At 37.8% G+C, this 22,152-nt stretch overlaps 1 protein-coding gene across 18 annotated transcripts in view; it reads left to right on the top strand.

Moving 5' to 3' along the window:
- Positions 1 to 22,152, top strand: part of Trip12 (thyroid hormone receptor interactor 12) — a 119,230-nt gene that overhangs the window by 84,522 nt on the left and 12,556 nt on the right. For 13 of the 18 annotated variants that reach the window (XM_051154221.1, XM_051154207.1, XM_051154208.1 and 10 more), the window contains 12 exons: positions 27 to 201; positions 1,599 to 1,740; positions 3,222 to 3,413; positions 5,178 to 5,329; positions 7,345 to 7,517; positions 7,797 to 7,870; positions 8,517 to 8,716; positions 9,272 to 9,399; positions 9,990 to 10,141; positions 12,327 to 12,469; positions 13,512 to 13,668; positions 15,572 to 15,670. In XM_051154221.1, coding sequence (XP_051010178.1) covers positions 27 to 201; positions 1,599 to 1,740; positions 3,222 to 3,413; positions 5,178 to 5,329; positions 7,345 to 7,517; positions 7,797 to 7,870; positions 8,517 to 8,716; positions 9,272 to 9,399; positions 9,990 to 10,141; positions 12,327 to 12,469; positions 13,512 to 13,668; positions 15,572 to 15,670 — 1,787 coding nt within the window. The remainder of the gene's footprint in view (positions 1 to 26; positions 202 to 1,598; positions 1,741 to 3,221; positions 3,414 to 5,177; positions 5,330 to 7,344; positions 7,518 to 7,796; positions 7,871 to 8,516; positions 8,717 to 9,271; positions 9,400 to 9,989; positions 10,142 to 12,326; positions 12,470 to 13,511; positions 13,669 to 15,571; positions 15,671 to 22,152) is intronic. The other 5 variants (XM_051154216.1, XM_051154210.1, XM_051154220.1 and 2 more) reach the window with 1 other exon arrangement.

Genomic DNA, 22,152 nt, shown 5'->3' with positions numbered 1-22,152 from the left:
TGAATGCAGTTCTTTTGTCTTTATAGCTAAAAGTCCCACCACTACTCAGTCACCTAAATCTTCCTTCCTGGCAAGCTTGAATCCAAAAACATGGGGAAGGCTAAGTGCACAGTCCAACAGCAACAACATCGAGCCAGCACGAACTGCAGGTGTTAGTGGTCTTGCCAGGGCAGCCTCAAAAGACACTATATCCAATAATAGGTAAAGTATATGCTGGGATTCGGGGTGGGAAGTCCTTCATCTGAAAGGTCTCAACATGATTATATTGATACATTCATCAAATGCTAGGGATACATGGACTTGGTTCAGTTTCTTCTCAGCTCAAACATAAGGTAGATTCTTAAGAGGATTTATATAGCTCAGGTCTTGCCTATGGGCTCAGTCTTTCTCTTATATTACCCCCCCCCCCCTAAATAACCGTTTGACATCTCTGCTTAGTCTGTTTGATGTGGAACCTTTTCCTGTATTGTTTTTTTTTTTGGTTTTTCGAGACAGGGTTTCTCTATGTTATCTTGGCTGTCCTGGACTCGCTCTGTAGACCAGGCTGGCCTTGAACTCACAGCAGTCCACCTGCTTCTGCCTCCAGAGTGCTGGGATTACAGGCATGCGCCACCATGCCCAGCTGAACCGTTTCCTGAATTGTGCTTGCATTTTCTGTTTATAATTAATGAAATTCTTCTGCCTACTTAGTGGAATTTGAAAATTTGTAGCTGAGAGCGGTTGTTGTCTTAAAAAGTACTTAGATCTCTGTCAGATAACTTTTTTCTTTTTCTCTTTCTTTTCTTTTTTTCCAAAGTTTTCTTGAGATAGGGTTTCTCTGTGTGACCTTGGCTGTTCTGGCAGAGATCTGCCTGCCTCTGCCTCCCTGAGTGCTGAGATTACAAGCGTGCACCACTGCAACCGGTAGATACTGATTTCTTATCATCTGGAAATGCTTTTCTTGGGAAGGCACTGGATGGTGAAGTACCCATGTAGACTGCTTCCTCTATAAATATATTTCACTTGTGGCATTTTGTTTCAAAGATAACTTTTAACTTGAATTGGCTGCTGAATCTGAATTAGTTAAGAATAATTAAGCAAGCACTTTTTAAAAAAAGTTTATAATTTAAACAGCCTGGTCACATGCTTCTGGTGTACCTCATTTTTACCTCATCGCTTTAGGGAACAGTGATGGACAGTATTCAATATAGCTGTCCTTTAGTTAATTATTATGTAAATTGGAATTTTAGGACATTAGGACATTTTGTTACTGTTCATGTGATGACCTGAAAATTATTCCAAGTACCTGTGCTATTTGATAGATGCATCTTAGCTTGTTCCATAATGAAAGTGAATTTGCTTTATCATGATCATAAGCCAATGTTGTAAGTGTAGCTGTTTAATCAAAGCTGTAATATTATTTCTTTTGTATATATATATATGTGTGTGTATATCTAAGTACTTGGGGAGGTCAGAAAAAAAAATGTCTAAGTTGGTTCTCTGGGGGTTAAACCCAGGCCATTGTTACTAGCACCTTAACCTGTTAAAATATCTTAACAGTCCTTTTCAGTGTAGACTTCTGGCCTACACACAGACATTATTTCTCTTCTTTCTTGTAGAGAAAAAATTAAAGGTTGGATTAAGGAGCAGGCACATAAATTTGTTGAGCGTTATTTTAGCTCTGAGAATATGGATGGAAGCAACCCTGCCTTGAATGTCCTTCAGAGACTTTGTGCTGCAACTGAACAACTCAACCTCCAGGTACTGTGTGTTTCCAGTGCGTCTTGTTTGTTGGGAGATCACTTGGGTGGTGTTTGTAGAAACATTGCTTTTTACAACTAATTTCTTTTTCTGTTTGTCCCCGACTGCGGTGGTTGGTACACATACTGGAAACCTTCAATTCTTTCTGTTCTTTGTGATCCCTATTTCTTGACAAATGACACAATTACTGAAATGCCACCCAAGAGTATCTTTCCTAAACTCTCATAACTGCCTCTGCCTTGAGACTCAGTATTTACTTGGAAAGGCTTGAGTCTTTCTTGTAACCTTCACCATTTCATTTGTTGTTTCTTTATGTACTTTGTTTAATTTTTGTTCTTGTTTTCCAATCTATATCATAAAAAATTTAAGTTTATTAACTAAATGCCACTTCATGGCTCAACATTTATTTGTTTGGAGATGTCTATTAAATGAGTATGGGAAGAGAGGGAAAGGGGAAGGGGTAAGAGGGAGAGAGGTAGGAAGAAGAGAGGTAAGAGAAGATGTTTCATCATTTTCTTTCCAAAAGACCCTTAATCTAATTATAACAAGTTATTAAAATATCAGTTGTGCAAAGTCACAGCATTCGTTATGACATGTTCATACATGTACATTTTGTACTTTCTCTTAAAATTCTCATGGCCCTCCTTTGCTCCCCCTCTCTTTGTTCTCAAGTAGCTACTGTTCTACTTCTCTGTTATTTTTTTTTTTTTGAAACTACTTCATAGTAGAAGTAGTGTGTCATTTTATTTAGTGATTGATTCATTAATGACACAATATCGTCCTTGTTAACTCATTCTGTATCATATTTTATTACCCCTAAGTAGAAAACTACATTGGTTAGATGGAAAACTTTTCCTTGTGTTATGAACACCTGTATTTCATCATGAAATACTTCTGTGATGTTTCCTAAATCTTGTAGGGGGTGATAATAAATGTTCTGCTTTGGACTAAATGATTAAAAAACTTCTCTCAGCATTTACCAGTTATGATTACATATCATTGACTATTAGTCTTCTCTCACTAAGACTGGAAACGATACTGATCTCTGGGTATAAACAACTATTTAGAAGGTATTTTGACACTGGCCATTTAACAAAACAATGGTAGTAGGTTCCTTCCTAGGGCTTTTGTCCTATGTCACTTTTAACTAGGTGAATTCCCTCTTGTGGAGTGGGCTTCAGATCTAAGCAGAGAATTAGCCCAGTAACAGTCGAGCCACTGTCACACCAGTGGGCAGATCTTGTCTGGCTACAGCTCATAGGGTTCATAGCTGGCCAGTGGCTTCCTTCCTTCCTTCCTTCCTTCCTTCCTTCCTTCCTTCCTTCCTTTTTTCCTTCCTTCCTTTCTTCCTCCCTTCCTTCTTCCTCCCTCCCTCCCTCCCTCCCGAAAAGGTGTTGAGAATATATTTTTATTTCTTTTTGTGAAATGTGAGTTGTACTATTTAAATCATTATAGAATTCTATTCTTCTCCACTCTTTCAGGTGGACGGTGGAGCTGAGTGCCTTGTAGAAATCCGTAGCATAGTCTCAGAGTCAGATGTTTCATCATTTGAAATCCAACATAGTGGATTTGTGAAACAGCTGTTGCTGTATTTGACATCTAAAAGTGAAAAAGATGCTGTCAGCAGAGAGATCCGATTAAAACGATTCCTTCATGTCTTTTTTTCTTCTCCGGTAAGTTTATAACGGTGGTGTGTACTAATAGAAGCAGTGTTAGTAAGTGTGAGCATTTATTTCCCATAAGAGTGTACTATGTGTTGCCAGCTAGATCCCTTTGACACTTATTGAGAAAGTCTTACTGTGTAGATGAGGCTGGGCTGGAGTTCATTAAGAGTATGCTTGCCTCTGCGTTTCACTTAGATGCTAGGGTTAAAAGTATGAGTTACCATGTCTGGCTTTTAAGGTTTTTGTTGTTTTTTTCAGACAGGGTTTCTCTGTGTAGCCTTGGCTGTCCTGAACTCGCTTTGTAGACCAGACTGGCCTTGAACTCACATCAGTCTACCTGCCTCTCCCTTCTGAGTGCTGGGATTAAAGGTGCGTGCCACCATGCCCGGCTTGCTTTTAAAGTTTTTATGTGTCATAAAGTAAATAGTAAAATGAAGCCACACATGAAGCCCTTGATTGAGATCCCAGCACTTGGAGGATAAGGCAGGAAGATCAGATACACAATGAGTTCTAGACCAGCCTGGGTAGCACGAGACCCCCTGCCTAAAAAACAAAACAGAAATACCCCTTTCCTAACTCTAGTGACCGAAAGAAAGCCCACATCAACTTTCTCAGGCATTTTTCTCCCTTTGCAAAACAAGCCATTAATAGTAGTGTTACCTGTTAGTATTTATTAATATTTGTTGAGGTAATGATAAATACAGTATTGCTATGCTTAACCATCTGTATATTGTAGAGTACAAGGGCAGAGTGTATAGGTTAGCTCCCCCTTTTTCCTTTTGCCCCTAGTCTGTGAGAACAAGATCTAACTACTCCAGTACAGTAGATTAGACTGTTACAACTGTTGTAGAGAAGGCATAACTTAGGAAGTTTTTTCTTTTTTTCATTATTGGTGTAATAGGCTTAATGATAACTAGTTATTAGCAAAACTGCTTAACCATGCCCCTTTTAAGTGTTCATAGGCATTTTTGAATACTGTTTATATTAATTTAACTTGTGTGCCTACCTAATTGCAGAAATGGTATTTATTGGAGACTGGGTTGGATGGTGTGGATTTTGTTTGTTTGTTAAATCTTTATTATCATGTGCATGTGGGTGAAATGTGGTATTTTTATACCTTGCTTAAGACTGTTATGTATGTCCACAATTTGTTATCTGAATCTTAAGATTATGTCTGTGTCCACAGTCCATTACCTGGTACTTTTCAAGTATTAATATCATCAGTCAAACCAGGCAAATTCAGTACACTTTGTAATACATAATGAATTTTCTTTTGTAGTAAAACATAGATACATTTAATAAAAGGCAAAGCAGAGATCATAAATAGCCTTATGCCTTTATGGATTAGCTTTTACCCACTTGTAACTGCTGTACCTCTGAGCCATTTGGATTCATGAATTTTGAAAAAGAATTGTGGCATGCGCATTAAAAAAAAGTATTTCTTTTCTAATAAGTAACTTCGGGCCCAGGGACTGAAAAGATAGTTAAGTGGTTAAGCACACTGGCTTCTCTTTCAGAGGACCCAGGTTCAATTCCCAACACCCTCAATCAGACATAGCATGCAGGCAAAACACCAATCAATGCACATAAATAAACAGAAAGAAGGAAAAAAGTGACTTGGGAACACTGTCCTAATCAAGTCTGCCACAAAAGATTTTTAAAAAATTGATAGATAAATCTTCTTGAAATTGCTTATTAAAGTTTTTGCAATGGAGTGTTGACTTTTCAAAAGGGCATATTTAATTGTTTTTTGTTTATTTTAAATAACTCTAGCTTCCTGAAGAAGAGCCTGTTGGAAGAGTAGAACCAATGGGCCAGGCACCTCTGTTGGCACTAGTTCACAAGATGAACAACTGCCTCAGCCAGATGGAACAATTTCCAGTCAAGGTGCATGATTTCCCTAGTGGCAATGGGGCTGGAGGCAGGTAAGGACCATTGCCTGGGTATGTTCACTTGCCACCAGAATTGTTGAAGTTAAAAAAAATCTGGTAAGGTCTTAGTCTTCTTGAGGAACATTGCTCTGTAATGACTGAAGCAATTTGTTGCAATGAGTCAAATGCATGTTATCTTTAAGATCATGCCATGTGTTTTATTTATTTTTGGTCTTTTGAGACAGTGGTTCTCTGTTGTAGCCCTGGCTGCCCTGGAAATCTGTAGATTAGTCTGTCCTGGAACTCAAGAGATCAGCCTGCCCCTGCCTCCCAAGTGCTGGTATTAAAGGTGTGTGACAGCACGCTCAGCTCATACCATGTATTTTAACAACTAATATTTTTAAAGTAGGCAAATAAATGGGTTGACAACATTCAAAACATTATTAGTTTTTCTAAATTGCTAAATTTTAATATGTAATGGTTCTCTCTTTCTTTTTTTTTTTTTTTTTTGTTTTTCGAGACAGGGTTTCTCTGTGTAGCCTTGGCCATCCTGGACTCACTTTGTAGACCAGGCTGGCCTCGAACTCACAGCGATCCGCCTGCCTCTGCCTCCCGAGTGCTGGGATTAAAAGCGTGCGCCACCACGCCCGGCTCTCTCTCTTTTTTTTTTAATGTGGGAAATAAAACATTCTGTGACTCAAAATATGATAAGTGGTTATAACCCTATTTTGATTTGCTTTAGCATGTAAATATTCATGTTCAAATCTGACTTTTAATTCACATTTTTATTATTATGATTTTAAGGTAAAGGTGCTATGTGTTCAGAAATCCTGTAAGCTTAGTGAAACATATTTATTGAAATAAGTTTAACTTTAAAATCTATGTTCTCATGTATTTTAAAATCATTTTTAAAAATTTGAATCAAAACTATTTACATTCATGTAGATAAAGCTGTTCATCTTACTGTGGCTGAACTTGTTTACTTAGAAATTCTATTGGATGTGCTGTACTATCTTGGGATAGTTTTATGAGACAAAGGAACATCACAAAACATGGTGACATACCTGTGATCCCATTCAGGAAACCAAGGGGCAAGAATCATGTATATGCTTTTACTTTAGATTTCACTTCCAAATAAAAACAACATAATAATACAAAAATAAAAATTAACCTTCAGTTTACTTTGCTACATCCTTTTAAATGAAAACTGTAAGGAGGAGGCAAAATGGCATCTTGGAATTTAGAACTGGACTATTTGTGACTCAGAAACCATAAACCAAAACCAAAAAAGCCTGAGGCTTTCCACTTTTGTCCAAGCTTATGTGGGCTATTCTTGCTTGTTAATATTTGCATGTTTTATAGAGTTGTATAATAAATAGCTACATTCTAAGTTTGACTATATCTGACTTATCAGAACTTCTAACAGGAGGAAACATCAACTGATACAGCCATACATTTAAAAGTATTGTACAAAGTAAATTTGAATGTTATTTAGTCAGTCAGTTGTTTGTTTATTTATTTCGTTTTTTTGACACAATTTCTCTGTGTATCCTGGCTGACCTGGACTCAGTCACTTTCTAGAAATACCAGCCAGGCTTTGAACTCACAGAGATCGCCTGCCTCTGACTCCAGAGTGCTGGGATTAAAGTAGTTTTTATTTTTATATTACTATTTTACGTTTTTTATTTTTATAAGCAAAAAAATAGAAGATTTATTCCCCCTTGGTCTTTGACTAGCATTTAGTAGGAAAGGACAAAATACTGAGGAAGTGAGTGTGCTCAGCTAGTTGAAGAGTTCTTATTTCCAGAGGAATAATCCAGTAGGCATAGCATTTCACTGAAGTCAGTGTTCATGACACCATTGATCACATGAATTCACAGTGGCTAGAGAGCATGTTCATTTTATCCTTTCATTTACATGAGAACCGAATTTGATTTGCTGCAAATCTTGAAGTGCTTTGTACCTGTACCGTAAGAAAATGTGGTTTGGTTTTTTAAAAACTCTTTAGTTAAACTATTATGTTGATTGTGAAAATAATAGAATAACCCTTTTTCACAAATTATCTTGAGCTTTTCTCTCAACAGAGGATCACAAGCTTTAAAATTTTTCAACACACATCAGTTAAAATGTCAATTACAAAGACACCCAGACTGTGCAAATGTGAAGCAGTGGAAAGGCGGGCCTGTCAAGATTGATCCCCTGGCTTTGGTGCAAGCTATTGAGAGATACCTTGTGGTTAGAGGTATTTTCTGTATGTGTACTTTACTTCTGTGTTTATGAAATCAGTCTTAAAGGCTATTTCCTGTTTCCCTGTATTTTGCTGTTCTTGATAAAGACTCCTGTTCAGGAACCTTTGCTTCTACTGGAAATAAATAGACATATGTTGAACTTGCTAAGTAGGCTTCACAAGTTTGTATTTTCATATAGGTCAGAATGTAGTAGCTACTTTTTAAAGAAAATACTGGTTTAGTCAGTATATGTATTCATAGTTACCAATCTTTTTTTTTTTTTTGGTACTCAGGGTATGGAAGAGTAAGAGAAGATGATGAAGATAGTGATGATGATGGATCAGATGAGGAAATAGATGAGTCTCTGGTAAGGTTCTTCTCATGCCATGTTATAGTGTACACTGATCAAGCCTTATCTATGATTTAGCTTTTCAGGATTCACATGGTCCCTTACCAACCATTGTTGGAAAAATTACACAATGAGTAATTAATATCTTGTAGCATTTAACTTATTTTAGTATATTTTTATAATTTTGTTAGTTATTTCTTCATCTGTTTATAAACTAAAAATTTCCATAATTGTGTGTAAAGAAAATAGACTAATATAGGTTGAGTACCCCAAAGTAAATATCTAATATGAAGTCTCCAACAGGATGCTGTATGTGGAAATTTGCCTGTATGTGGTCAATTGTAGAAAAAAATGAGAGTTACAATAACTGTACCAACGTTCAATTGTCTCCAAAGCTATGTGTATGAAGTGTGAATAATCTAGTCTAGACTTGGGTTCCATCTCTCTGTATATGCACATATCCCCATACTCCAGACAAAACAAGTCTAATTTCTGAACACTTCTGTCTTAAAGCATTTCAGGTCGGTGATGCTCAGAATATATAGAGTGTTTGTAGTTTAAACATGTACCATTGGTCCTGGCTTGTTGCCTTAACAGATAAATCTCAACTAATATACAGATGTCAGTACTTGGGCTTATATCGACTTTTCTTTGCTTTATTCAGGCTGCTCAATTTTTAAATTCAGGAAATGTAAGGCACAGGCTACAGTTTTATATTGGAGAGCATTTACTACCATATAACATGACTGTGTATCAGGCAGTGCGGCAGTTCAGTGTACAGGCTGAAGATGAAAGAGAATCTACTGATGATGAGAGCAATCCTCTGGGAAGAGCTGGTATTTGGACAAAGACTCATACAATATGGCAAGTCTGAACTGGTTTTTCTTGGTAGTATGTGATCTTTGTTTTAGAATTCACATTAAATTCGTGGCCCAGTTCTGTGAGGAGAAAAAGAACCTAAATCCTACACTTGAACTGAAAAGGCTTTCAGATATTTAATGATACACAGTATGTATATGAGCATTACTTCCTCATACTGTCTGCTAGAAAGCATGTTTACAAGCAGCAATCTGCCATTTTTAATTCATTTCAGACCTTTTGATGGAATTGGGCTTGGTAGCTCTGAGTCCTATGGCATGTGAATGCAGCTTCTTCAGCTGCCTTTAGTGTCTGCCACTTAGAGAAGAGACTCTTCTCCCAAAGTAATGTCTTCCTGGGAACACTTTACTTGCTCACTTACAAATTATTTTATTTTAGGAAGATAAAGCCATAGTAATTCTCTGAATCCAAGTAGGAAAAGAGTTCAGAGAACTTTTAGGAATTCTGTATGATTTCTCTGACTTAGACATTATTAGCTTTGTTAAATAATTTCCACTTTTAAAATCTGGATTTAATTTTCATACTGTCTTATTCCCTTAGGTACAAACCTGTGAGAGAGGATGAAGAAAGTAGTAAAGATTGTGTTGGTGGCAAAAGGGGGAGAGCCCAAACAGCCCCAACAAAAACTTCCCCCAGGAATGCAAAGAAGCATGATGAGTTATGGCATGGTAAGGGAGCTGACTGTCATCAGGCCCTGTCCTTCCTCATTTCTGCTTTTAAAAACTGATTGAGAGTTCAAAAAAGCTTTGGGTATAATAAAGAAATAAATTACTATAATGTAATTAGTTACTTTTAGTTAAAATTTTGAATTTAATGTCCACAAAACAAGAATTAATGTATTTTTAAAATTAATTTTAAATTACATTAAATTTAAAATAATTTAGGTAATTCTTTTTTCTAATTCTTTAAAAATTCAGGGCTTCATGTAGGGTTAAATATGTTCATTCACTAAAGAAGAGAGTGCTGAGGCTGTGTCTGGTCACCAACAGATTAGCCCTTAACTTCACAGGAGAGCTACAGGTTGACTTGAATATACCGGAAGCAAATGCAAAGGAGTTATTTCTCTCCTGTGTGTTCAGGAGACGTGAACATTTTATATGCCTGAGTTGTTAATGTCACAAAGGTAAAAGGGAAGAAATGTCTATGTTTAATACCATTGAAACACTGAGAAGGTACTAAACACAACAGCTTCACAGGGATATGGAGTTTTTAAGCTATTGTTACTTTGTTCAAAACTGGAACTTTCTTTATCCTCTAGATGGAGTGTGTCCGTCAGTATCAAATCCTTTAGAAGTTTACCTCATTCCCACACCACCTGAAAATATCACCTTTGAAGACCCATCCTTAGATGTAATCCTCCTGTTAAGAGTTTTACATGCCATCAGTCGATACTGGTATTACTTGTATGATGTGAGTAGTGTCTCCTTATGAAATCATATCTTACCTTACAGTTTTCTGTTTAGTAAATGAATGTGCTATCACACCAGAAATAGGAACAGGTTCACTAAATGTAAACAGTGAATTTATCCGTCTAACTTAATATTCTTCGATTAAGGTTTTTTTTTTTTGTTTTTAAAGAAATAACCAAAACATTTTGTACTAGTTTGGATTTCAATTGCTGTAATTAAATACTATGACCAAAAGCAAGTTGGGAAGATAGTAGTTTATTTGGCTTACATTTCCACACCCGTCTCTATTATCTATGGAAGTACAGGCAGGGACGGAGCAAGGCAGGAACCTGGAGGAGGCAGCAGCTGATAAAAAGGCCGTGGAGGGGTCCTACTTACTGGCTTGCTCAGCCTGCTTTCCTAGCTCAGGGGTGGCCAAACTCAAAATGGGCTGGGGTGTCCCCCATATCATTCACTAGTTAAGAAGTGTCCTACAGGCTTTCCTGATGCCCAGTCTTAAGGAGGCATTTTCTTAACTTTGGTTCCCTTCTTTCTGATGAGTATAGCTTATGTCAGGTTGACACGAAACTAGCCAGTGCAACTGATCTATGTCAACTTGACACACAAGCATATCACTATTAAGCCACAGCCCTTTTTTATTTTTATCATGCCCAAGATTATATTAACACCATAATATAAACATAAGTAACTTTTAAAAGTCCTGCAGTCTTTATAAATTCAAATACACTAAGTGTTCTTTTTTTTTTTTTTTTTAATGCTGAGTGTGGTGCCACACGCCTTTAATCCTAGTACTCCAAAGGCAGAGGCAGGTAGATCTCTGAGTTCAAGGCCAGCCTGAACTACAAAGTGAGTTCCAGAACATCCAAGGCTACACAGAGAAAGAAACCCTGTCTCGAATGAACACACACATACACACACACCAAAAAGAAAAAAAGGAAAGTATGGGTACCTGCAAAAAGCAAAATTAATTCCCTTAAGAGAGAAGAACCAAATCACAGACAGTCACAATCTGAACAAAGCAAAGCCAAACTTCCACAGTGTAAATAACTCAATGTCCAATATCTGTGATTCAATCAGATCTTTTGGGTTCCTCCGAGGGACTTGGGTTATGTCTTGGGTTCCTCTGCAGGACACATTGCTTGCTTTCACTTGCTCCATTCCACTGCTGCTGCTATGCTGGGTGCTCGTTCATGGTACTGGCATCTTCAAAATGCTAGAGTCTTCTGTAACTGGGCTGTGCTTTCGCAAACAGCCTCTCCTGGGCTCTCTTCAGCCACACAGTGCCAAGCCTCAGCTGTTCTTCATGACCCCTTCATGCCTTCAAAACCAGTACCATGTGGTTGACTACCAAGTTCAACTGCCAGCTCAGGGTCTTGGTCCCCTCAGGGGCACAGCTGCTTTGTGCTTACACTGAGAACACTTGCCAGAAGATCTCACCTCAGTGTTTCTAGTTTTCCTAATCACCACTAATTTCTCAGCTCAGTTGTCCCACTAACAAGAATTTCACTCTAGTGGTACTGGTGTCTTGTAAATTACAGCTGAGTCTTGAGCCCTAGCTGGCAAGAGCTGTAGGTTCTTAATTCAGATTATGCAATGGCCCTGATAGAGTCTCTCAAAACTTCCCTCTGAAACTTCACAAGCTAGGTATCCATCCTCCAAATCTCTCAACATTCTTACCTTCCACACTCCCGCAGCTCAGCTCACCAAGACTTGAATGCTCAATGGCTTTTCCAACCCAAAGTTTAAAGGTTCTTCTACAATCTCCTCAAAGACAACATGGTCAATGTCTGTCACAGCAGTACCTCAGAATCCTGTTACCAATTTCTGTCCTAGTTATAGTTTCTGTTGCTGTGATGAAGACCATGACCAAAAGCAAGCTGAGGTTCCCTCCTCTCAGATGACTGTAGCTTGTGTCAAGTTGACATAAAGCCAGGCAGCACACGTTTCTTTGTGTAATGATTTATATTGAGAAAACAGTTGAATACCTTATTCTTATATAGTGTGGGGAAGAGTGAAGGGAAAACAGCTTCATGAGGTTGGGATGCAGAAATTTTCAGATAATAGGAACATCATAGAAGAGTTGGTTATTGAATGTTTACAACGAAACAAAAACCCAGGTGAAATCTATAGACAAGCCTGTTTGGATATAGGAAGAGATTTTGAACTTTTAAAATTTTATTTTACAGAATGCGATGTGTAAGGAGATTATTCCAACTAGTGAATTTATTAACAGTAAATTAACAGCAAAAGCAAATAGGCAGCTTCAAGATCCTCTAGTAATCATGACAGGAAACATCCCAACATGGCTCACTGAGCTAGGAAAAACCTGGTAAGACAGCCCTTTGGTAAACTTGTAAATATTTGTGTTGGTCTTTATTTGGTTTGTGATAGAAACGTTGTAGTTGACTTGTTCAGCTCTTTACAGTATAGTAATATTTGTTGTATACTTGGCAAACCCAGTGAAGGATATTTGACTGAGGGTAGTAAAATTTTTGCCTTCATAAAAATGGTACTGTAGAGGTGTGATTGCTAAGTTTCTTGAGCCTTTCTTGAACCAATTACTGTAGACCTATAAAGGTAAAATCAAGTTAGAAATTGAATTTTTCACATGGACTCACCATATCTATGTGCTGTCATTTGTACCTGAGATTCAGGTTGAAATTTCAGATGCTTTTCTCAAAAAGGAAAAGAAAAAATCGAATTCTTAAAGTCACTGTAGGAAATGTCTTAGCTGTAGGATTCATTCTTGGCAATGACTTTCCAGTGCTAAGCCTATGATGAAGATCATGAAAAAGTAAAGCCATAAGCTTTTGTATGTGGAATTTGAGCAAGAGCACAGTGTGATGTTGCTATGCTGTACCCCATGAGAGATTTTAGGATCGTTCAGAACACTAGGAGTTTAAAGCAGATCTGGGCAGCATAGTAAAACTCCGTGGCAACAAAACTGGTACAAGCTGAAAAAAAGGCCAACTTACTTAACTATTTGTTTGTTTTCCTTCTATCAGTTCACTCACTTATTTATTCATTCATTCATTCATTTATTCACCCATTTACTCATTTGTTTTTTATGGCAGAGTCCCTCTTTGTAGTCCTGGACACTCATTTATTTATTTATTTACTTATTCATTTTTATTTACTTTCATTTATTTATCAGTTTGTTTGTTTAATTAATGTGTTAGGGTCCTTCTATACAGTCCTGGCTGACCTGGAGCTGCCTCTGTAGACCAGACTATGTCTGAACTCACAGAGGGATTAAAGGTGTATGTCATCACTATATTATATCAGAAGCTGTTTCTAATACAGATTTTGATGTTTTTTAAATGTCTTCTAATGCTTACCTGGATGGTAAATTTGTATTTTATCTTTTATAGCCCATTTTTCTTTCCTTTTGATACCCGACAAATGCTTTTTTATGTAACTGCCTTTGATCGGGACCGGGCAATGCAAAGATTACTTGATACCAACCCAGAAATCAACCAGTCTGATTCACAAGACAGCAGAGTTGCACCAAGATTGGATAGAAAAAAAGTAAGTATTTCCTAAGATTTATGTTGTGCTTTCCAAATTAAAGGCAGGACCTAAATGCTTTATCCAATTATGCCTGTGGAGTCACAGCCTTCAATTGATTCTTTTACTTTGTGTGCCTTAGTGTGTTTATGCATGTGGCCAGAAGAAAAGGTATTAGCTCTCCTTCATCTGGAGGTTGTGAGCTTCCTGGGAACCAAGGAGCAAGCACTTATTTTTGAGTCCTATCATTCAATCTTTTTAAAAATTGTCCATGAGTTTGTTTGTTTTCCCATTAGAGTCTTTAAACTATGTGGTCTATTTTTTGGGGTGTGATGTGGTCTTGTTCCTGAAATAATATTCATTTGGTTACCATGATGCTTACTGCCACACCTTAATTCCTTTGCATATTGGAAAATTGTCAAATTATAGCTTCTCATTTGAAATACAGTATTTGATGAATTTTAGTCTCTTAGCTTGTCAGCCCATTTGGAAGAAAGCGAAACAAAATTCCTAATATATTTTGAGTCTGTCCCAGTCACCTCCAGTGTTGCTGACTTCATCTTCTGTGCTTCTAATTTTGGGTAGCAGTTGTACCTAAGCCATTTCCTTGTGAGACTAATCCCAGCCTTTTACCTCCATTGGAGTGTGTGTGCTCCCTGTTGTTTGGTGTTTTGTTTTTTGTGGGTGGTTTTTTGAGACCCTGTTGTTGTTTGGTGTTTTGGTTTTTTGTGGGTGCTTTTGGTGGTTTTTTGAGAAAGGGTTTCCTATGTACTCCTGGCTGTTCTGGAACTCACTCTGTATACTATGCTTGTCTCCAACTGAGAGATCTGCCTGCCTTTGAGTGCTGGGATTAAAGGCTGCCCCACCACTGCCTGATGACGTGTGTGTGTGTGTGTGTGTGTGTGTGTGTGTGTGTGTGTGTGTGTGTGTGTGTGTGTGTGTGTGTGTGTGTGTGTGTGTGTGTGTGTGTGTGTTTGATGTTTTGGTTTTCTCTCCTTCCCATTACTTTCCTGTGGTATCTTCCAAGTTTTTAATCTCTTGAGGATTCCATCAACAACAGTGTTGCCATGTTTGGAAATGACAGTACCTTTATCATCCTTAAACTCAATAGGATGTAACTGTAGCAAGGGTACTTCAGAGCCTACAGGTTTTTTTCCTGCATCTTTACAACTCATCTGTTATCATGAGTCTTATTGGGATAACTTACAGGAACAGAAATTACTCAAAGGCAGGGCTGGAGAGATGACTCAGCGGTTAAGAGCATTGGCTTATTTCCCAGCACTTGCATGGAGGCTTACAACTGTCTGTGGCTCCAATTTCAGGCTATCTAGCACCTTCACAGACATAGTGCAGGCAAAACACCAATGCACATAAAATTCAAATAAACAAATCTTAAAAAGAAAAGAAATTACTTAAAGACAGCTGCTCACCAAATCCTACCCTAGCATGGGTGACAAAATCTGGGCACCTGGAGCTTACTGTTCAGCCTACAGGCAGCTCAGCAAGTAAAAAGTGTCCTCTCCAGGTGCTTCTGTTGGTCTAAACCAGGCAGCTCAGCTGGTTTCTGCTTCTTCTAGGCTGCTGATCTGGTCTCAAGAGTCCTCTGCAGCTGTTTTTCTCTGAGAGTCTTATTTGCAGCCCAGCTTTTCTGAGTCTTGGCAGCTTGGTTCATCTTGGAGTCATCTGTGCAGCTCAGCTTTACTTTTCCTGAGAGGGACTCTCAGATTTTATTGTTTACTCTGGCTTGAAGGTTGTTAGAGAATCTGGCCAGTTTCAGGGACTTGTTAATTCTTTTACAGTGCTGCTACTTTAGCCTTTCCAGGGATGTCCTTAAAACAGTTAAAGTATTGTTTTGCATTGTTTTGTATGTGCTTCCTGTCAATTAAGTGGAGTTTTATTTCCTCACATCTCTTTCCTTTGTTAGCGCACTGTGAACAGAGAGGAACTGCTGAAACAAGCTGAGTCTGTGATGCAGGACCTTGGTAGCTCACGGGCCATGTTAGAAATCCAGTATGAAAATGAGGTGAGTTTTGGACTCCATGATGGTGTTTTAACTGCTCTTGATGAAATGTCATTTGTGTGTGTTGGTACTATGAAATTCTGAAAGGCAGTTGGGAAATTTAGCTTAAAACAAAGATTTGATCTACTTCCTCTTTAATGATATGTTTTAAGTTCTTCATTTTTCAGGGGTTTAAATGCAAAATAAGAAACAGGATTTTTTGGCATAATTATGAGCATCCTTATATAATGTTCATGAAGCGAAAGGACTTTCTAAGAATCAGTAACTCAAACACTTGGACTGCTTTTTCAGAATGGAGTTTATTGATAGAGAAAAGTTGTACACTGTAAAACCTTTTCCTAAGAGTTGGTACACACACATACACTCCTGTGAGTGTGAGTGTGTGTGTGTGTGTGTGTGTGTGTGTGTGTGTCTGGAGCCACCTCTATCACAGCAAATGGAAACCATTTATCTCTGTAAAGACTACCCTGGCAGCCATGGGTCTAGCTTCCATGTTGTTGTTTTTTATTTTTACAAGCTCATAAATAAATGCATTCATGCAATTTTATTTCACAGATGGCTTAATAATATGTGTCAATCTCTAATTGGGGATATTTGCAATCTTTTCTGTTTTTGACTTAGTGACATTGCTCTAACATTTGTGCCCAAGTCTTTCTGTAATACACATATTGTGCTTCTCTTGATTAAATATCTCGATTCTAAGTCATTTGTTAAGATACTTTAATGTTAAGAAATATTATACTTTACATCAGGGATGGGTCCAGTTGTTTCTGGTTTTGTTTTTCGTTTCCCAGTAACTTCTTACTCTGTACTAGGTGTTACTAGGTTTTTAAAATCTTGGTATGATTTGGACTAGGCTAGCATTTCCTTGTATTGAAAACATGGACCATTTATGCATTGGAGAAGGTGCTGAGACTGTTCCCTACTTCTCAGTTTAATTTTGCTTTGTTATTGAATTAAAACTTGTCTTGCTTGTATTTATATCTCTTATAAATGCCTTGCCATTTCCTTCCAGTTTATCATTTCTCTAGTCTGTAATTTTTTGTTTCGTGCATCTACATTGTAAGATTTCCCATGAATGACGTCTCAGGTTAAAATCCTATATTTTATTGTAGCTCATATTCAACGATCATGTCACATTAATTTTTATATGTAGAATTAAGCAATTGATTCCCTCATTTTGTTTTTGAGATTAGCCTTGAACTTAGTGTTTTCTGCCTCAGCCTCCTAAATTCTGCTATCACGGCCTTTTGGCACAACACCTTACTTTATTTTAATTTTATTATTGTCTGTGGGTATGTTGGCATGTGTGTGAGGACATGTGTCATGGTGTATATGTGAGGGTCAGAGGATATCTTTGTGGAGTCAGTCCTCTCCTTCCATCATACAGGGTCTGAGGATTGACTTTAGATAGTCAAGAACTGCAGCAGGTGCCCTCAACAACTGAGCAATCTCACTGTTCACAGATAAAATTGTACTGGAACATTGCTGTGCTCGTTGTTGCTTTCATATCTCAAAGGCACAATACAGTGGTGATGGTAGAGTCCATAAGATCCAGTACATACTGGAAACATTTCCAAAGTTTGAGGCCAAAATAACCTCAAATGATTCATAATCAAGTTTTTGAAGATCCTACAAAACAAGATTATACTTTCATAAAACAGTAACAAGTCTAAATAAAGGAAGAATATTATTTTCTTTTAATTAATTTATTCTTGTTACATCTCAATGTTTATCCCATCCCTTGTATTCTCCCATTCCTCCCTATTATTTTCAAAGCCATGATAACAAAAGACAAATAACGGGAGAGAAATTTTAACAAAATACATGCAATTGAGTGAATTAAAGCATCAAAGAAGAACTCTAGCATGCTTAATGGTAGAATACAGTGCATATACTCACCTTTTCCAAAGTGAGCAAAACTGTATAGACACTGATTCCAAACTTTACATGGACATGCTATTTAACAAAGACTAAGAGACGCATGACATTTACATTTCTGGAATCTGGCAAAAGTTCAATGCCTGCCCAGGTTATATAATGAAGCACTGTTTCAAAACCACAAGGCATTACGATTAAATGAAACTGTGGGCTGGTGTGGTGGCACACGCCTGTAAACCCAGAACTCAGGAAGGCATAGGCAGGCAGATCTTTTTGAATTTGAGGCCAGCCTGCTATACAGAGTTCAGGTCAGCCAAGGCTACACAGAGCAACTCTGTCAAAAAATGAAAGAAAGAAAGAAAGAAAGAAAGAAAGAAAAAGAATACCATAACAATTGTGATACAGAAAAGGAAGGTTAGAACACCCACACTACCTCTTACAGGATTGGGGTAACAAGAATAAATGAAGCACATTTAGACCCCAAAATGTTAGTCATTTTAATTCTGAAAAATACCAAGGTAGTACAGTAAGAAAAAAGAACTTTTTCAAGATATGGTGCTGGGGAAATTAAAAGTAGCCTGGGTAAGAGATTAAGTAAAAACATTTACGTTTGAGTTCTGAAGGTACAACTACATGACTCCACAGGTAAAGAGTAAGGTACTCTCTGTGCAAGCCTGACAGCCTGAGCTTAATCCTCTGACCTCCATACCTGCAGCACACACCTGCATTTGAAAACACACATTATTCTTTTCAAGTACCAGGGCCATCTTAAGCTACAGATTGGACCCTCATTCAGAAACAGTTCCTGTCACCCCAACCTGAAGGATGTTTTTATTCATCTTGGAATACAATTGCAAATGTTTTCTAGTCATTTAACAATCATTCTTTGTTTTCATACCTTAAAAAGCAGGCAGGGAATTAGCTGAGGACGATGGCCCAGTCTAGTTACTAGTTCCTAGACTATGTTGTAGATGGTTCTGTCATCTGTGACTGAGAATGTTTTACTTTTCTTTTAGGCCTTTTTTTTTTTTTTTTTTTTTTAAAGCTTCTTTTCATCAGGCAAAAAGGGCAGTGTGCCAAAAGATTCAATTAATGCTTTTCTAGGTAAAGACAAAGATTGTTGATTTTTAACTTTACTGCCTCTCCACTGCTTTGCCTCTATTTTCTTGTGTGAAAATGTGGGTAGCAGAAGTATAACCTCAGAGTTGTAGCTAAGTGCATATGTGTGAAGAGTTAAAATACTGTATGCTATACTGTACGTACACTATAAATTTAGTAGTTTTGTTTACAGTATTACCGATAGCCATTTGATATAATTGTAGCCATTGCTTTGATTTTTTTAATTAATTTTTGTAAACATAATCTTATAAAAAAAATTATCTTGAAAAGCGCTAAGGGCCTTCAGTCACCAGAATAAACATGTAGATGTTGTGTCCTAAGAAGTGTATTATGTGGCAGTGATTGACTTACAGCAGAACTGTCATATTCTTACAGGTCAGTTGGATTTCCTAAGGCAAAGGCACAAAAGGATATGGCAAGGAAGTGGTATAGGTGGCCTGTGAAGGAGGCATTCAGATGGGGAATTAAGCTTTGCCAAGACAAGAATGCTTAGTGGGAAGGAGAGAGGGATACTTAAAAGACAATTCTCCTGCAGATTGGGACTTAAACTAAAGGATTATGGCTTGGTGATAAGTGATAAAAGCCAGTGCTTTATGAAAGTTTTGGGGACAGGAGATGGAAAGGGGGGGTGGCAGTGATTTTAGAAGCTCTTTATTTAGTACTGGTTTCTTTTTTTTTTTTTTTTTTTTAATCTCCCCCAATCACAGGATCACTCAGATTCTTTCTTTCTTTTTCCTTCCTTCCTTCCTTTTTATTTATATTTTGGTTTTTGAAGATAGAGTGTCTCCATGTAACAGCTCTGGCTCTCCTGGACTCACTCTGTAGACCTGGCTGGCCTTGAATTCACAAAGATCTGCCTCCCTCTGCTTCCTGAGTGCTGGGATTAAAGCCATCATGCCTGACTAGATGTCTCATTTGTAAGAAATTAGAAATCTCACCTAGGGCTGGTGAGATGGCTCAGTGGCACCAAGCCTGATTACCCGAGTTTGACCCCTGGAACTCAGATATGATGGAAAGAGAAATGTCTAATACAATTTTTTTTTGAAACCTGAACACTTGGGTCACACATATATGTGAGTATGCATACATGTGCCCATAGTTGGCATGAACTAAACAATTTTAATTGAGACTTGTATGTGTTCAGAACAGTTTTTCCCCAACACTGACTCTGCTTAGGGTGAAGGTTTGAACTGCTGTTGCAGAAACCAGTCGTTTATCTTTTTCATTGAGTCTTCTCTGTTAATTCTGAACAAGGTTCTGGCATCCAACTTCATTGGGGAAATGTGTCTACTGCATCTTGTTGCTACATGCCTAGCAAGCTAAAATACATAAACCACTTAGAACATTTCCTAGTATATAAAACACACTGGTTTGTATCAGCTTTGGGGTAAAAAGACTATATTAATCCAAGTTGTTGTTTTCATTGTTGGTATTGTCCTGCATTTTATATTTGTTTATTTCAGACAGTTTTCAGTTGTTTTTTCTAGAATAGTAGAGTGTTGAGGCAGGATACCCATGACCAACCTCAAGAGGGAATTGTGTTCACTTTGGTTGGTGTGGCATAGGCTTTCAGTAATTCCTGTGGAATTTAACACTTTAAGTTAAATCCACTTTAATTTTAGAAACAACTGTTTAAGAGAAATTAATAAGATTTGCACTCATTTTGGGGTAATTTTATAAAAGAGCAATGGCTATGGAGCACCACCTTGTGGACAGCATGTGCTACTACATGTCTAATAATTTCTCCCCTTTCCTCCAGTGGATGGAAATTAATGAAGAGCAAAATAAACAAGTTCCCTACCATTGAGGTTTTCTTTAGTTTTAGAAGGTTGACACATTTGTTAACACACAGACACATACACACACACAAACACACCACCACCACCACCCGTGTTAAAACTGTATGGTGAGGAAAGATTAAAGAAGATAGATCAGTAGGAGTCACGGTCAGTGTGATACTGCAATTAGGGATCATACAGGATGCCAGGCTGGCCTGCCTGTAATCCCAGCACACGGGGAGGCAGTGGCAGGTAGATCTCTCGAGTTTGAAGCCAGTCTGGTCTGCAAAATGAGTCCAGGACAGCCAAGGCTACACAAAGAAACCCTGTCTCAAAAAATCCTGTGCTTTGAATGAACAAGGAAATTTTTCTTAGGAAATGTTACTGTTAATATGTATGATGTAAGTGGTCATTCAGCAAGCTTAGGCAGATCAGATAAAGGAGAGGGTGGCAGAGAATTATTAGTGTAGGCAGAGCTTATTGTGTAATGACTGGTTTAGATTATGCAGGGTAAGAAGCACCAAAGGTGGATGACAAGATTTCTGTCCAAACACTCATTGTGGTTAAATAATGACACCCATTTACTCATATGACTTCTGTGCAAGAGGTGGAAGCTAGTCAGAAAGGACTTTCCAGGTGCAAAGAGTCACTGCTTTGAAAGTCAGAATTAAACACTAGGTAGACTCTATCAACTCTTAAGATAGTATGGACCATTTTTTTAAAAGTACAATAATAATAATTTCCTTTGTTTACGCATGGTTCATAAGCAGATGGTCACTTGGGCAGGTTATCATCAGATTATAATACTGAACTGTGATGTAATCTTATTGTTGCTTGTCTTCATTTATTATGGACCGAGGTGGTGGGAACTTTCTAGAACATGGAGAAATGTTGAGCCTGAACAGTGCTTTATGTTGCCATCAAGTAAGCTGCATAATCACCTTGAATTTTTAAAAAATATTATGTATACAGTGTTCTACCTGCATGTGTGCCTGTGAGCCAGATGAGGGCACCAGATCTCATTATAGATGGTTATGAGCCACCATGTAGTTGCTGCAAATTAAACTCAGGACCTTTGGAAGAGCAGTCAGTGTTCTTAACCTCTGAGCCATCTCTCTAGCCCCCTCATCTTTTTTTGTTTTATGTTTGTTTTTATTTTTTTGCTTTTTGAGACAGGGTTTCTCTTTGTAGCCTTGGCTGTCCTGGACCCACTTTATAGACCAGGCTGGCCTGGAACTCACAGTAATCCGCCTGCCTCTGTCTTCCAAGTGCTGGGATTAAAGGTGTGCGCCACCATGCTAGGCTCACCTTTGAATTTTTAAATGGCAAAGCCTAGTCTCTGAACTAGACTAAGAAATCAGGAGCATCTGTTTCTTAGCCCCACCCCTGTGAATGTGTGCCTGCATGGGTGCTTGAATGTGGGGTTCCGGTATACTCTTTGGGCCTCTGACTTAACCTTAGACTTAACCTTTAAACTTCTATTAAATGTGTATTAGTTTCTATGGGTTTTCAAGGCAGTTAAAACAATTCTCTATCTAAAACCTGCAGGTATGTATTGGAATAGTGGTAAAGCCCTAAAATGTCACAAGAAACAGTCAAACTGTTTGGAGGGTGTCAGGATGCTCCTGAGAAGGTAGCTTTTGAATTGGTTTGAGGATGATATTTCCCTTAAAGATAAAAATAAACATATACAGTACCATGCTCATC

The sequence above is a fragment of the Acomys russatus genome, chromosome 12 (assembly GCF_903995435.1).
Source record: "Acomys russatus chromosome 12, mAcoRus1.1, whole genome shotgun sequence".
In the NCBI taxonomy this organism is placed as follows: Eukaryota; Metazoa; Chordata; class Mammalia; order Rodentia; family Muridae; genus Acomys; species Acomys russatus.
Note: the sequence above shows the minus strand (reverse complement) of the source record. Positions and strands in the feature narration are given on the sequence as shown.